Source organism: Andrena cerasifolii, chromosome 12, assembly GCF_050908995.1.
Source record: "Andrena cerasifolii isolate SP2316 chromosome 12, iyAndCera1_principal, whole genome shotgun sequence".
Taxonomy (NCBI): domain Eukaryota; kingdom Metazoa; phylum Arthropoda; class Insecta; order Hymenoptera; family Andrenidae; genus Andrena; species Andrena cerasifolii.
Genome location: NC_135129.1, coordinates 5,814,575 through 5,827,604, shown reverse-complemented (window position 1 = coordinate 5,827,604; position 13,030 = coordinate 5,814,575). Strand labels below are relative to the sequence as shown.

General features: G+C 43.4%; 1 protein-coding gene across 3 annotated transcripts in view; it reads right to left on the bottom strand.

Annotated features, from left to right (window-relative positions):
- Window positions 1-3,331: 3,331 nt before the first annotated feature.
- The window catches only part of LOC143375318 (uncharacterized), a 37,946-nt gene continuing 28,247 nt past the window's right edge, over window positions 3,332-13,030 (bottom strand). For 2 of the 3 annotated variants that reach the window (XM_076824301.1, XM_076824299.1), the window contains 9 exons: window positions 11,806-12,076; window positions 11,529-11,651; window positions 11,282-11,452; window positions 10,673-10,833; window positions 10,332-10,585; window positions 8,356-10,245; window positions 6,294-8,275; window positions 6,110-6,223; window positions 3,332-5,991 (listed from right to left, as the gene is read on the bottom strand). In XM_076824301.1, the coding sequence (XP_076680416.1) occupies window positions 4,810-5,991; window positions 6,110-6,223; window positions 6,294-8,275; window positions 8,356-10,245; window positions 10,332-10,585; window positions 10,673-10,833; window positions 11,282-11,452; window positions 11,529-11,651; window positions 11,806-12,076 (6,148 nt within the window). In that variant the 3' untranslated portion in view covers window positions 3,332-4,809. The remainder of the gene's footprint in view (window positions 5,992-6,109; window positions 6,224-6,293; window positions 8,276-8,355; window positions 10,246-10,331; window positions 10,586-10,672; window positions 10,834-11,281; window positions 11,453-11,528; window positions 11,652-11,805; window positions 12,077-13,030) is intronic. The other variant, XM_076824300.1, reaches the window with a different exon arrangement.

Here is a 13,030-nt window from a genome sequence, read left to right as displayed (position 1 = left end):
TGCTTTCCTATTCCACTTTACATCTCGATGAAAATATTCTTCTACGAGATAGGAATCTCGAGAAGATTACTGACATTTCCGAGAACGAAATTTAAGGACAGAGTGCTGTTGAAATGGCGTGTAATTTGGTGGTCCAAGAGAATGGAGGGGGATTTTGATAGAATTAATTAAAATGTGCTTTTAATAAGAGGTAATTATGTATTACGCTGTTCTGTAATGATACGTAGAGTTAAGAATTATTATTGTTAATTTATGGCTCGGAGTTGTTAATAGTGGTATCATAATCGCGGAAGTAATTAGCTTTTCCAGACGTGATTCTCATTCTTGTGTGCATGTTAAGTAATTTTTGCTGCCTCTTCTAAGCAACTCTCGTCCGACGTTCCAACTGACATTTTAATGCGGTAACGCCATCGGGTTTAATATTCTCCGGATTATGCAGAATATTAGCAGTCCGTGGATACCTGGTGATTATTTAGAAAACGCGCGGCGTAAATGCACCGCGAATGGAAATGAATTTTCTCTTCTGGCACACAATAGCACTGTTATAATTAATCGCGATGGTAATTGGGACGATGTGTAATGATCAATCGTGTACCATAATCGCATTAGCAGCGATTAACGGTTTTGTATAAATTTTGATGATCTGTTCCACTGGTTATATTATTTCTCTGTCACTTGTTTGTCAAGCGATTGAGCAATTGCATTCAAATTAATGAATTTCACCAACAGAAATTTATTTCTGTTCTTGGAGGCTGTGGACTACTGTGTTCTTTAAAAACTAATATCGTATTATGGAATTTTACAGTGTCATCGGCGAATGTAAGGTTCATTAAGTACATCTACGTATAGAATACTAAATGAGCATTAAATGAGATGCAAAAGTGATACGATCGACTCGTGATTAAGATGAAATGCCACCTCTAAAAATGTTGATTGATTGGTCGCATGAAAAAGAACTTTCACTTTGACTTTCGATCTGTGTTATCGAGTTTATATTGAGCCGCTCCTCGAGTCCATATTACGTTTATTAATTCGAAAAGCTAACCAGACATGATCATTCGCGCTTTTGTTAATGTCGTGAGTTAATGTGTACAATGCAACAACACTAAATTCCTTCGAAACTTATTTTTCGTCTAAGGATTTGTAATTATGGAATTATTGAAATATGGAATAAGATTAATACTTCTCTTTCTGTACCAAATACAAATACATGTTACAAAAATTAAACGCATTACTGATAATATTTCTGATAAGAATTAATTATTGAATCAATCAAGTTTGATTTATTTTTATCAGACGTATTCCTTTCTTGATAATGTTGCCTACAAGTATTTGTAATTAAATATGTAAAATTAAGAAGCTAATGAAATTAAATTTCGTTCCTGCCCGTGAAAATATAGAAATAATTAACTAGTTACAATCTAATGATTAGTGGATGCCTTACGTTAGAAAAATATTTCGTTCCATTTCAGGCAAGATTATACTTCCCTCCATCTCGTCAAACAACTGCTCTTTCCCGCGGGCAAATGTACAAGTTTTGCGCAATCCATGAATTACACTAGAAAGGACCCGAAACGACACATGAAAGTACAAACTCATAATTACACTGATCCTGTGGTCACTAGTTCATATAAGAACCCGCTATTAGAGGAAAATTTCTACAAATCAATGGTGCCCCAGTCTCTTCCTTCTTCCTTTTTTTCAAAATTGCTTCCTTTCATGCTATAATAGCAGCATGTTTCTCTCTGTAAGGTGCACGAGATACAGTATCCAGTAATCAAGCCCATGGAAATTATATATTTGTCGCGGTGGAAATTGAATGAAATAAAAGTGAAATTAAAGAAATTTTAATGAGATAAGGATTAAGATATTATTTCTGAAAGTAGGAAACGTGTATTTCCGTAAGATTCAGGGGATTATGTTGTAAATAAAAAGGAATGGAATAATCGTGTTTATGTGTCGTTTTCTCATAAGTAGCACCGGCGAAAATGTATCAGTGGGTCAGTGAACACAGAGTTTGTTTCCAGTGACCCCCTTCTCGATTCTTCATCCTTCAGATCCATCACTTCCACCTGGCGAGTATAAGGCGTCTTAAGAACTAAAAGCAGCATGTATTTTGCAGTAGAAAACTTCATTCATAGTATGTTTGAGTTGGTCTTGAAAGTGGTCATTCAAGTGGGAGTGACTTAATACCAAGTAGTATGATTAATTATAATAATTCATTTACACCTTCTCGTTTTCTTACGTGACATAAATCACGGTCTTCTGAGTATTATGCACATTAAATATTTAATTATTATATTCCAAGTATTGTTTTATTAACGACAGTAGCTATCATTGATATTGCTGATTTCTCTCGTGAGATGATAATTCGTGATTCTCTGCTCACTGGATTTAATCATAAATGGACAACTGTAAACGGTGAAAATCACGCGGTTTGAAATTATCGTGGTTTATAATCCCATTGTAATAAATGGTGGATATTTGGATAGCAATCTACATGGAGAAACTACTTTTATTCTCCATAATGTAACGAACTTTCGTGTGGAGGAACGCTTTCTGTATTCGCAATTTATCTGTTAGATGTAACTTCTGATTGGGAATTTTTTTTTTTAATAATTGTGATTGAAATTCATTTGTCTTCTCTGATGATAATTACTTGGAGAAGTTTGTGGAAGCTTTTCAAACTTGAAAATATTAGAAACTAAAAGCGAGGGGGTAGTAAGCGAAGCAAATCAACTGGATTGGAAATAAATAATTCTCGTTTCTGTTCAGCAACTTCTATGGGACACGAACCATGGTTGTATAGTTGTCACAACTTTCCACCTATCGAGGTTACGATAGAGTGTTGCAGTACGAAATAATTCTGCAGGTTTCGTCATCGACAACTACCATAAATATAACTTGAAAGGTACAACATTCTACTAAATATAGAACTAGGTACCAGATGAAATACTTCGATTTCGAGTTTCAATTCGAGACGCGATACTACACTAATTTCCTTCAATTAATGTTTAAGTAATCTTCAAGATAAAACTGCAAAGTGTACCTACATGTTCCAAGATTTTTACTCTGAATTCAGGACTACACTGTGGACAATCCCGTTTAATAGACCATCGCGATTAAGCGAACGTCTTCATCATTAAATGGAAAGTCACCACGCCTTAGCTATGTGGAACAAACGAAAGTTTAGCCACAGGCGATAAAAACAAACGACGAATATTATGTGCTTTTCGCTTCGATCAAGAACGTAGCGAAGCACAACGCTGCACCAAAAAAAAAATCGGAGTAATCAAAGAAGCGCGATTCCCAAAGTCGCGCAAGGTAAGAATTATTTCGATCTTCTTATTTTTGTACAATTTCATATTTATTCTAGATTCGTAACATTACATTAAGTAACCGCGATAAAAATGGCACGATTATCGAAGCTCTGACCAAACAGGCGCGAAAGAACCGTACGATACAAGGAGATTCTTATCGACGCAAATGGCATTCGCGAACGATCGTTGACGTTCGTTGAATCCTTATCGTGAGACACCCTTAACAGCTACTAGTTTAAAAAAAAAAGCGGCAAATAAATAATAATTGCATCGAGAAGAAGAGAGATAATAGAGGAGATAGGAACGAGATGAACACAGAATTAAGGCAAGCTTATTTAGTGCGTGAAGAACATTAAAATTAACTTTCCGCCTTGGACAGGAAGTGCGAGAAACCCGGAAAAGAAAGTAAACGAATTCAGGGGGTATATCTGTTATGCAAACCGCGTTATCGATACCGATACACTATGTATATACAAAAAAGTGCGTCGCCAATAAATTTTCGCGAGTGCCGATTAAAAAGGGACGAACGAATCGATCATTGGTAAAACAAATCGAATTGGAATTATATATAAAGCCAGTCTAAACAAATTTCTAATCCGTCGATTTAGCTGCGTGTACTGTCGTCGATCGTTTAGAGTGACCTCTGCTTTTCCACCGAGAACAGACGAGTCGTTATTTACAAATTTTGAGGAATAAGGGACGTTATATACAATGATTCTCGGCGACATCGAATCGCACACACCATCGAGCTCCCGCGATTTGGATCGGTGAGCACAACTTGACTTTCACTCTGGACAGTGTGCTTTCGCGTTGCTGCACCTCGATCGCCTTGGATCTTTCCTCTTCTTTGTCTTGATCCTCGTTATCTCGAGAAAGCATTCTGTTTTCCTCACTCTCCGCGGACCTCGAAGGTATGCAAAGAAATTGTGCTTAAGCCGTTACTTCACGTTGCAATTAAACATTACCTCGCGCGGTAAACGTCGCCTTTCCCTGCCGCGTAACATAAATTCAAACAACCCAGCGAATCGTGCGAAGCGTTTTGAACAAAGTTTGAGATAAAAGTGCTGTGGACCGAAAATCGTGATACAATGCAGTTCTGTTACAGGTCGCTATCTGACGAAGCTGTTGGAAACGTTGCTTCCTCTTGTGGGACCCCAAAGTAACACTGCCTCTTCTAAACTGGAAAAAGGTAGCCTAACATTTTAATTTATATTTACAGGAATTATTTTCTTCCCATTGATTTTTGGTGGAAGCATTTTCAAACTATGCAGTAGCGAGTTGCACGAGCGAAGAAGAATTCCTCCTCGTACCCCCAAAATTGCCGAATTATACATCAAGGTTACCTCATCGCGATAGCAAACGCACACAATATTCTTCGATACCTCCGAGACTCGAGACGCACTCGAACTTTCTTCACTTGAAGAAGACGGTGACAAGGAAAATGCCGCAGTATCCGAGATCGATTAGCCGCCCGTTGATAGAGAATCATCTAAACTAACAAATTATCATCCTGGCAGGCTGGCCCCATGCTGGGCCAGTTGCAGGCGTTTGCGTCGTCGTCGAAGGTCAGATGGACGGGGCAGTTAAATACGTGTAGTGTGAACTTCTTCTTCCACTCGTCCCAGTGGCAGGCATAGAATTTGTTGCAGAAGTTGGGGTGTCGGAACAACCCCGGCCTGGCGCAGTTGGTGGCGCCTTCAAGAACCTCCTCCGAATCGCGTAGTCCTCCGGGTCCATAGCGATCGAAGGAGGCGCCTTTGCTGGCGACAGAATTCGTGGAAGGCACGAGAGTACTCAAGCTCTTTCCAGATCTGTAATTAGCAGAGTATCCGGCGTTTGGAGCACCACCAAGGCTACCCTGCAGAGATGCTGAAGCGCTACCACGAAGGGCTGCGTTCGCAGAGGGAGTGTGGCTTGGTAAGTACGCCGACGAAGGTTTCTCGGAAATCTGATAGGCTCCATAGTTCTGCGGGCTTGGAGCAGGTGTCTCGCTGTTCCAGATTTTCACTGGACCCGGTGAAGGTGACTCGTAGTTGGTCACGTAGTCGTCGTCCTCATAGGAGCCGGTCTTCTCCAGGTCTACGTAGATCTCAGACTCGTCGTAGTTGGACAGGTCCACTTTGCCTTTAGATGAGTTGATTAATTTAGAGCCAGGTCCACGGAGATTGGCGAACGGATCTCCCTTGCAGGTGCACTCTGCTCCAAGCTTGCCGAGAAGAAGTGGATGTAGGTCGCTCCATTTTACGATGACCTTGGCCTTGCCTACGGCTGTAGACTTGGCAGTGGTTTGGTACGTGATTACGGAAGACGGTTTCGAGTATACACTGGGATACTGTGACGGTGTATATCCCAACGGTGCTGGGGTTGACGAACCATAACTTTGTCCGAACGACGAGGAAGAAGACTGCGTTCTGGAGAAACCGTTGTCAACTGATCCAGGTTTGTAGATGTCGTATTCGCTTGGAACGTACTTCGTCGTGCCTCTGTTGTAATTTGTAAGGAGCTTGTCGACTTCGTCTTTGGAAATAGCCACGTTCGTCGGGGAACCGTCTGTTGATGTCGCAGGTGTGAGTGGCGTTGATTGATCGTATGTGATGCCTGGCAGTGGGAATGGCTTTCTGTATGTTACCCCTACGGCTGGTGAGACGGAGTCGCTTGGCTGATATTGAGTCTAAAACGATAAACCATTTTTTAAATCTGTTCCTTTATGAAGAACAAAGCACCAACTTGGTTATCATCAAGTGGATATCAATTTTGGAAGATTCATTCGAAAGCACTTCAAAACTCACATGTGGCTCCAATGACTCTGAAATACCAGATTGCGTCACGCTCTGTCCAAACGAGTCCCTCGAAGAGGAATCGAAATATCCAGAACCAGATGACGTGGTGGATACGTAATTAATCTAAAAATTCAGTAAGATCAATAATTTGCACACAAAAATGCGTTTGTAAGTGATTGTAAATGGATCATACTTGTGGTTGCTCAGTTACTGATGGGCCGACAATGCCGGGACCAAAAGGTCTCGGTTGAGTAGGTGAGTACGTGGACGACACTCCAAATATCGAGGACGGTGTTGTGCTGGAAATGTAATCTTGTTCTCCATATTCAACACGCTGTGAAGTTCTTCTTCCAAAATCGTATTGGTTTTGCGAGGACACAGATCCAGTTTGAAGGTGTCCACTGAATTCATCTTGGCTTATGGTTACAGGTACTGATGTTGGAGACCCTATAGTCTTGAACCCAGTATCAATTACTGGTTGAACAGTGGATATCGCAACTGGGATTTTGGCAGCTTCAAAGGCAGTCGTTTTATAATTGTCGAGAGGGCTAGGCGTATAAACAGGCGCGACAGTCGGAGCAGGTGCGTGTGTGAAGCCAGTAGGAACTTTGCCTTGGTACTGTCCTCCTGTAGGTCCATTATAAATGTTCACGACTGCAGGTGACATTGTAGAACCAACAAGTTTCGGCGTATTGTATATTTCAACGTTCAGGAACGGCGTGGGTGTCGTTGCTGTAAGAACATTGCCCTCTGTTGAAGAGGACCCTGTCACACCAGTCTCAAACGCGATGCTCGGCTTGGGATAAGAGTAGCCAGTAGATTTCGATGGTCCCAAGGTAATTTTGGAAGTGTCTACATGGCTGACGTCCTGGGGGTGCGTGGAAGTGACTCCGTCGTAAACCTTGAGATTGCTTTCAGTCGTTGATTTCGTGTAACCTGCTACGCTACCATCGAACGCCTTGTCCCCTATGTTATCAGGACTCAGCGTGGGACGCGTGTTCCCTGTACTGATCACGTAGCTGCCACTGCCACCCAAAGCGGCAGTCGTGATACCAGTCTTCGTGGGGCCAGTTTTCGTGAATCCAGAGGGAGTAGAGAGTCCAGAGACACCAAAGTTGTATCCAGGAATCAGAGTGTCAGGAGGAATCGTACCTCCAGCTGGTCTGTAGTCTGGAATATCGTTCTCAGTGTACTTCGTGGTTATATCGCCGTTGTTGAACTTGATGGTACCCCGTCCCCCATTATCGTGGTACTCGTTCGTCTTGTAACCAGTGTCGTAAGTTACAGGAATGCGTCCAATTCCCGTGTTGTACGTAGAGCCTGCACTTCCTCGTTGCGTGCTGTAGCCTGAATCGGCGATGATGGGGTGCCCGGTAGATCCAACCACTGTTCCTTGGTCAATTGGTCCACTAAGCGAGACTCCGGGTGCTGTTTGTCCTGTGAGAACAATCCCAGGAGTCGATTCTCCTTTTATAATGGTGCCAGGTTGAGATGGTCCAGTTAGTAACACTCCAGGCGAAGGTGTTCCATACACTGCGGTGCCAGGACTGGCTGAGCCAGGGTACACAGTCTTGACTCCTCCACTGATTACATAACCAGGTGTACCTGTGCCAGTTTTGGTGTATCCTGGATGGGTTCCTCCAGTTACTATGGCACCTTGGTCTGAGGATCCTGAGAGAACTGTGCCAGGAGTGTTTCCATAAGCGATTATGGTTCCAGGTGTAGAGTCTCCAGTGAGGACTGATCCATGGATACCGTGTCCTGTTACAATTGCACCAGTGTCAGCGGTTCCTGCGATTCCATAGGTAACGGTTGGTGTACCAACACCGTGGTACGTTGTACTCCCGATGGAAGGTCCGCCACTTCCGATCAAAGTGACGTTTAAGTGGCCTGTGTCTCCCACTCCCTTCAGACCACCTGTGTATCCACTGCCACCTTGGTAAATGGTTCCTCCAGAGGTGACAACGCCTTGCCCGTACCCTTTCGTTCCAGAATTACCAAAGTACGTTGTTGTCACTCCTGACTGTCCAGGGAACACTGTACCACTGGGCAAACCATGGTTAGTAACGTAACCGTCAGTTATGTAAGTCTTGTCTTCTTGTTGACCAGTTCCCAGGCAATTGAAAACGCAGTTGACGCTTGGTCCATCAGGTTTTTGGGGGAAAACCGGCCCAGCTAAAGGATCAATTTCAAAGAATTAAGTAACTTGATACAGGTATAAAAGGAACGACAGTGTTATTGCAAAATACACTTACATGTTTGTCCTTCCACTCCAATTACACCAATAGATCCTGTTCCTGATCCTGTCGTGCCAGCGGATGCATAAATCGGTGTCTGCGATGGTTGTGTGCCATATGTGATGGTGTGGCCGCCTTGAGCACCTGCGCCAGCGCCTGCGTATTGTGTTCCTGTTTGGAAGGAATGTCCGTGGTCAGATGCTCCTGATACACTGGTTCCTGAATAATCGACTCCTGGTATTGTTGATCCATGAGAAGGACCTGAGTATTGCACACCTGAGGAGCCTCCTTTCGTTCCTGATCCACTGTATTCTCCATTCGGATACCCTGGACTGATTGATGGTCCAGAATATTCTGTTCCAGCTCCACCAACGTGACTTCCACCGGTTGATCCCGCGTATCCTCCAGTGGATACTGTGTAGCCTGTTCCAGGAGATCCCGCGTGGCTACCTGTTGATCCTACGTATCCACCAGTGGCTACTGCGTAATCTGTTCCGCCTGATCCTACGTGAACACCACTCGTAGATCCTGCGTATCCTCCAGTAACAGGTCCAACGTAGCCTGTTTGAGCAGATCCTCCATGAAAACCACTGGTTGGTCCTGAATATCCTCCACCAATCGATCCTGCGTATCCTCCAGTAACAGATCCAGTGTGACCCGTGCCACTGGTTGACCCTGCATTATATCCTCCAGTGGATCCTGTGTAGCCTGTTCCACTAGCTCCTGCGTGAGCACCAGTTGTTGACCCTGCGTATCCTCCAGTAGCAAATCCAGTGTGACCCGCGCCAGCATTATATCCTCCAGTGGATCCTGTGTAACCTGTTCCACCAGCTCCTGCATGAGCACCACTTGTTGACCCTGCGTATCCTCCACCAATCGATCCTGCAAATCCTCCAGTAACAGATCCAGTGTGACCCGTGCCTGCATTATATCCTCCAGTAGATCCTGTGTAACCTGTTCCACCGGCTCCTGCATGAACACCACTCGTTGATCCTGAATACCCCCCAACTGATCCTGTCGATCCAGTACCTGATCCCGTGTAACCTGACCCAGCAGATCCTCCATGAACACCACTCGTTGTACCCGAGTATCCTGATCCAGTGCCATGACCACTGTAAGTCGTTCCTGTATATCCATTGCCAGAATCACCCGACAATCCTCCTCCACCGAAGTGTGCGGATCCTGCGTAATCTGTACCAGCTGCGCCATTATAAGTTCCACCAGTTCCCACGTGAACTGTGCTTCCTGTTCCTGCATATCCTGAACCAGTAGATGCTTGTCCTGCTCCCGCTGCTCCTGAGTATTTCGTGCCACCAGCTCCCGCGTACACTCCATTCGTTGATCCGGAATAGCCAGTGTTCCCAGATCCTGCATATCCTGGTCCAATCGAACTTCCATAGCCTCCACCAATTGATCCTGTTTTCGTTCCAGTCGATCCTGACCCACTATACGTTCCCTTACCAGCCCCTGTCGTTGATCCAAAGTATCCACCTCCAGCTGTCCCAGAATACCCGTTCGATCCCTGATCGTACGAAGTTCCATGACTTCCAATCGTAGAGCCTGCGTATCCAACGCCAGCTGCTCCAGAAAATCCTGAGTGTCCTGAGTATCCTCCAGTCGCCACAGTAGACCCAATCCCTGAATAACCAACGCCAGCTGTTGTGCCCGTGTAAACTCCACCTTGGGAGCCGGTTTCTCCCGAATATCCATGGGACACTCCTCCAGTGTAGTATCCATCAGCACCCTGTGTGGTTTGGCCACCATACCCTCGATTATCGTACGTTGTTTTCGTGTATTCGCTGTCAGAATAGCCTGGTACCAACCAGGGCCACTCGCAAACCAGCCTGTGTTCATCGAAGATCAGTCCATATGGACAACGGAACTCGTATGCCATCATTTCCGGCTCACCTGTCGCAATAATTGTGAATTACCTACATGTTCTATTTAATGTTGTTTGACATTGGATTAAGTGTCTCTACGAAAGAGATGCGAACCTAGGTCTATGCAGGCGAAGAACCACCGAGGATTTTGAGGATCAGCATAGTATCCAGGCTTCGAGGGGCATTCGAATCTTACTCGAGCTACAGGCGCGATCTCGCTGCTTCCTGGACATGGGGACCCTTGGGGTAACGACCCTGGCCAGACACAAACTTCCGTGCGCTCGTCGAAAGCCAAACCAGCCGGGCAGTCGAACTCGAAGACGGAATAGTCTTCGACTTCTTGATTAAATTTCACGCAACGATAAAATCTATGGGGGAAAGGAAGAAAAAGTTTGTTCAAGGGTTAAAGGGACATTAAATTAGATCTGGTTTATTGCAGGTCTCGCTGTAAGTACCTGTTGCAGCTCTTTGGATGAACAAAGTAGCCTTGTCTTGAGCAGGTGAACTCAGTTTGAGTGTTCTCACGAACTGCACGAATCTTTCCTTCGGTATTCACCACGCGAACAACTCGAAATTCAGATGATTTAACTTTGGTTGGATAACTGATCTGAGTTTGCTGTAATTTGAAAGCAATTTAAGTTGTATTTTTATAGAGCATTCTTCAAGAAGACTGAAATGCTTTAGTTTGTAGAATATTTCCTAATGTTGAATGGAAATAATTTTATTTTTACGTTTGCTAATTAATTGATAAAATGAGCTTGAATAATGGCTAGGATGAAATACGTATCGCCATCTAACTGCAGGATTGAGATTTTAGTGAAACTTGATGTAAAAGTGAACACTTTCACTATGCAATTTCTCATGGAAATAGAACCTCAATTCCTTAAAAATTAAATCTTTCAGTTAATAATTAGCGATCTTAAGGAATTCTTGAATTAATAGAAAAATAGTTAGCATATGAGAACGTTCCGCCTCGAAAGTAGGTCATTGAGAAGGGACCGTATTTAGCGATTGATGTTAAATGGTAACCGAAACTTATCATTACTGTAAAATATTTTATTTACATGCAAATCATCCTCCAGGGAGTTCAGAACAGCAGCCCTCGATTTCCTCTTAAAATCCGTGAACGAATGATGAATTTCGTGAGTAAGAGGCTTTCCACAGCTCGTCCCAATATCATTTTCTATATTTCTTATCCCGAGTCCTGGCAGCTCACGGATCAGAGCATATTTTCCCTGAAACATCGATCAACAAATCTTCATTCCTCAGACACAAATAAAAGACACAAAATACAGTGAAACGAGTACCCACTTTTATAGCAACTGAAATTTTGTCCTCAAAGGCGATCCACATTTTGCCCTTGAAAGCGTAAGGTCCAGTAAGATCTTCATCCCTTTCGATCGTCCACTCATCTTTGCTCATCGAATCGCACAGCTAAAAAGGAAACAATATCTCGTCAAGCTGCACAATTTATCCCTTGAATTTTGCATGGTAATACACTATTAGAATCTTCATATTCCCTCAGAATCCGTCAAGTGTCAATAAACTTGATCGATGAAGTATCGAGAGTATCGTTGATTTCACACACCTGCTTCTGATCAATGATAACCGGCTGCAGCTCTTCGGTCGGCGCCCTTGGAGCATTGTCATCCTGATCCTTCAGAGTGAACCTGTAGGCACTGGCTGGCACTGACACCAGGATCTTCTTTTTGGGCGCGCCCAATCCACTTATTAAGTCGATCAAGCTGTCCGCGTTGAACATGTCGAAGAGGCCCATCAATCGTGACGGATGAAACGTGTGATAGGCCTCGTCATCTTCCATCAGGTAATGCGTCGGGACCGTGAACAGATCCACGTACCTGGTGGCGAAGAAGAGGGGCTAGAAACATTCGCATTAACCGTTCGCGGGTATTCGGTTGACAAAGAATCAATAAATTCAATGAATCACTCCTGAAAATAAGTGAGGCCAGTTTGTATTCGAAGACAATGAAATCGTCGTGTGAAACCTCGTGTTTGTTTCAGTGTCGTAGATCGTTACTTCGTTACTGTATTGAGAACAGACTCATCCATTTTGCAAGGACTGCCTCGAATACCCTAAACTCATCCATATTCAATAGGGGAGGAAAATATTCCCAGTACGGCTCTTATGCAATGCGAATCGCAACATGGATGTTGAATAGGATTTACTCTTGACTTAGAGGGCCAGTTTGGAACTGACGTAGGATTTAGTGAACTTGGTCACCACACCTGTGCAAGATGTGTATGTAAATTGTCTCGGCTGTGAGATTGCAACTGAGTTTTAACACGTTCATCCCTTTTGCTTTTTAGTGTGTATATATTTAAATCCTAGGAAAGTAGTAAAGGAGAGTCTACAGTATGGACGAAATTGAAATAAGCTGATATTAAATTTATATTGAAATACTGAAAATCCTCATTTGCTACTTTAGCAAATCCTCAATCTATTCAACTAGACGATTTTAACGTCCACGCTATTATTCCTAAAGGACATCACATATATATTTTACAAAAATTCGCGATATTTTCACATTTAAACAAAGCACAAAATATTCATCCCTTATCGTATCTACACCCTGCATGCTACGAACAAAAATGTAAACACCAATGTGGCACTGAATCTCACGTGTTCGACTGTCAATCCCAGTACATTATATACTTTACATTTCCCACTACATTTCCTAAACCCACTTTATGCAGCGTTCGTGGTATGCTTGTTACACCGATGATAATTTTCGTTGACGATCTCATTCGTATTCGCGACAGCGTTTCTGCCCCGATACTCATCCATATTCAAT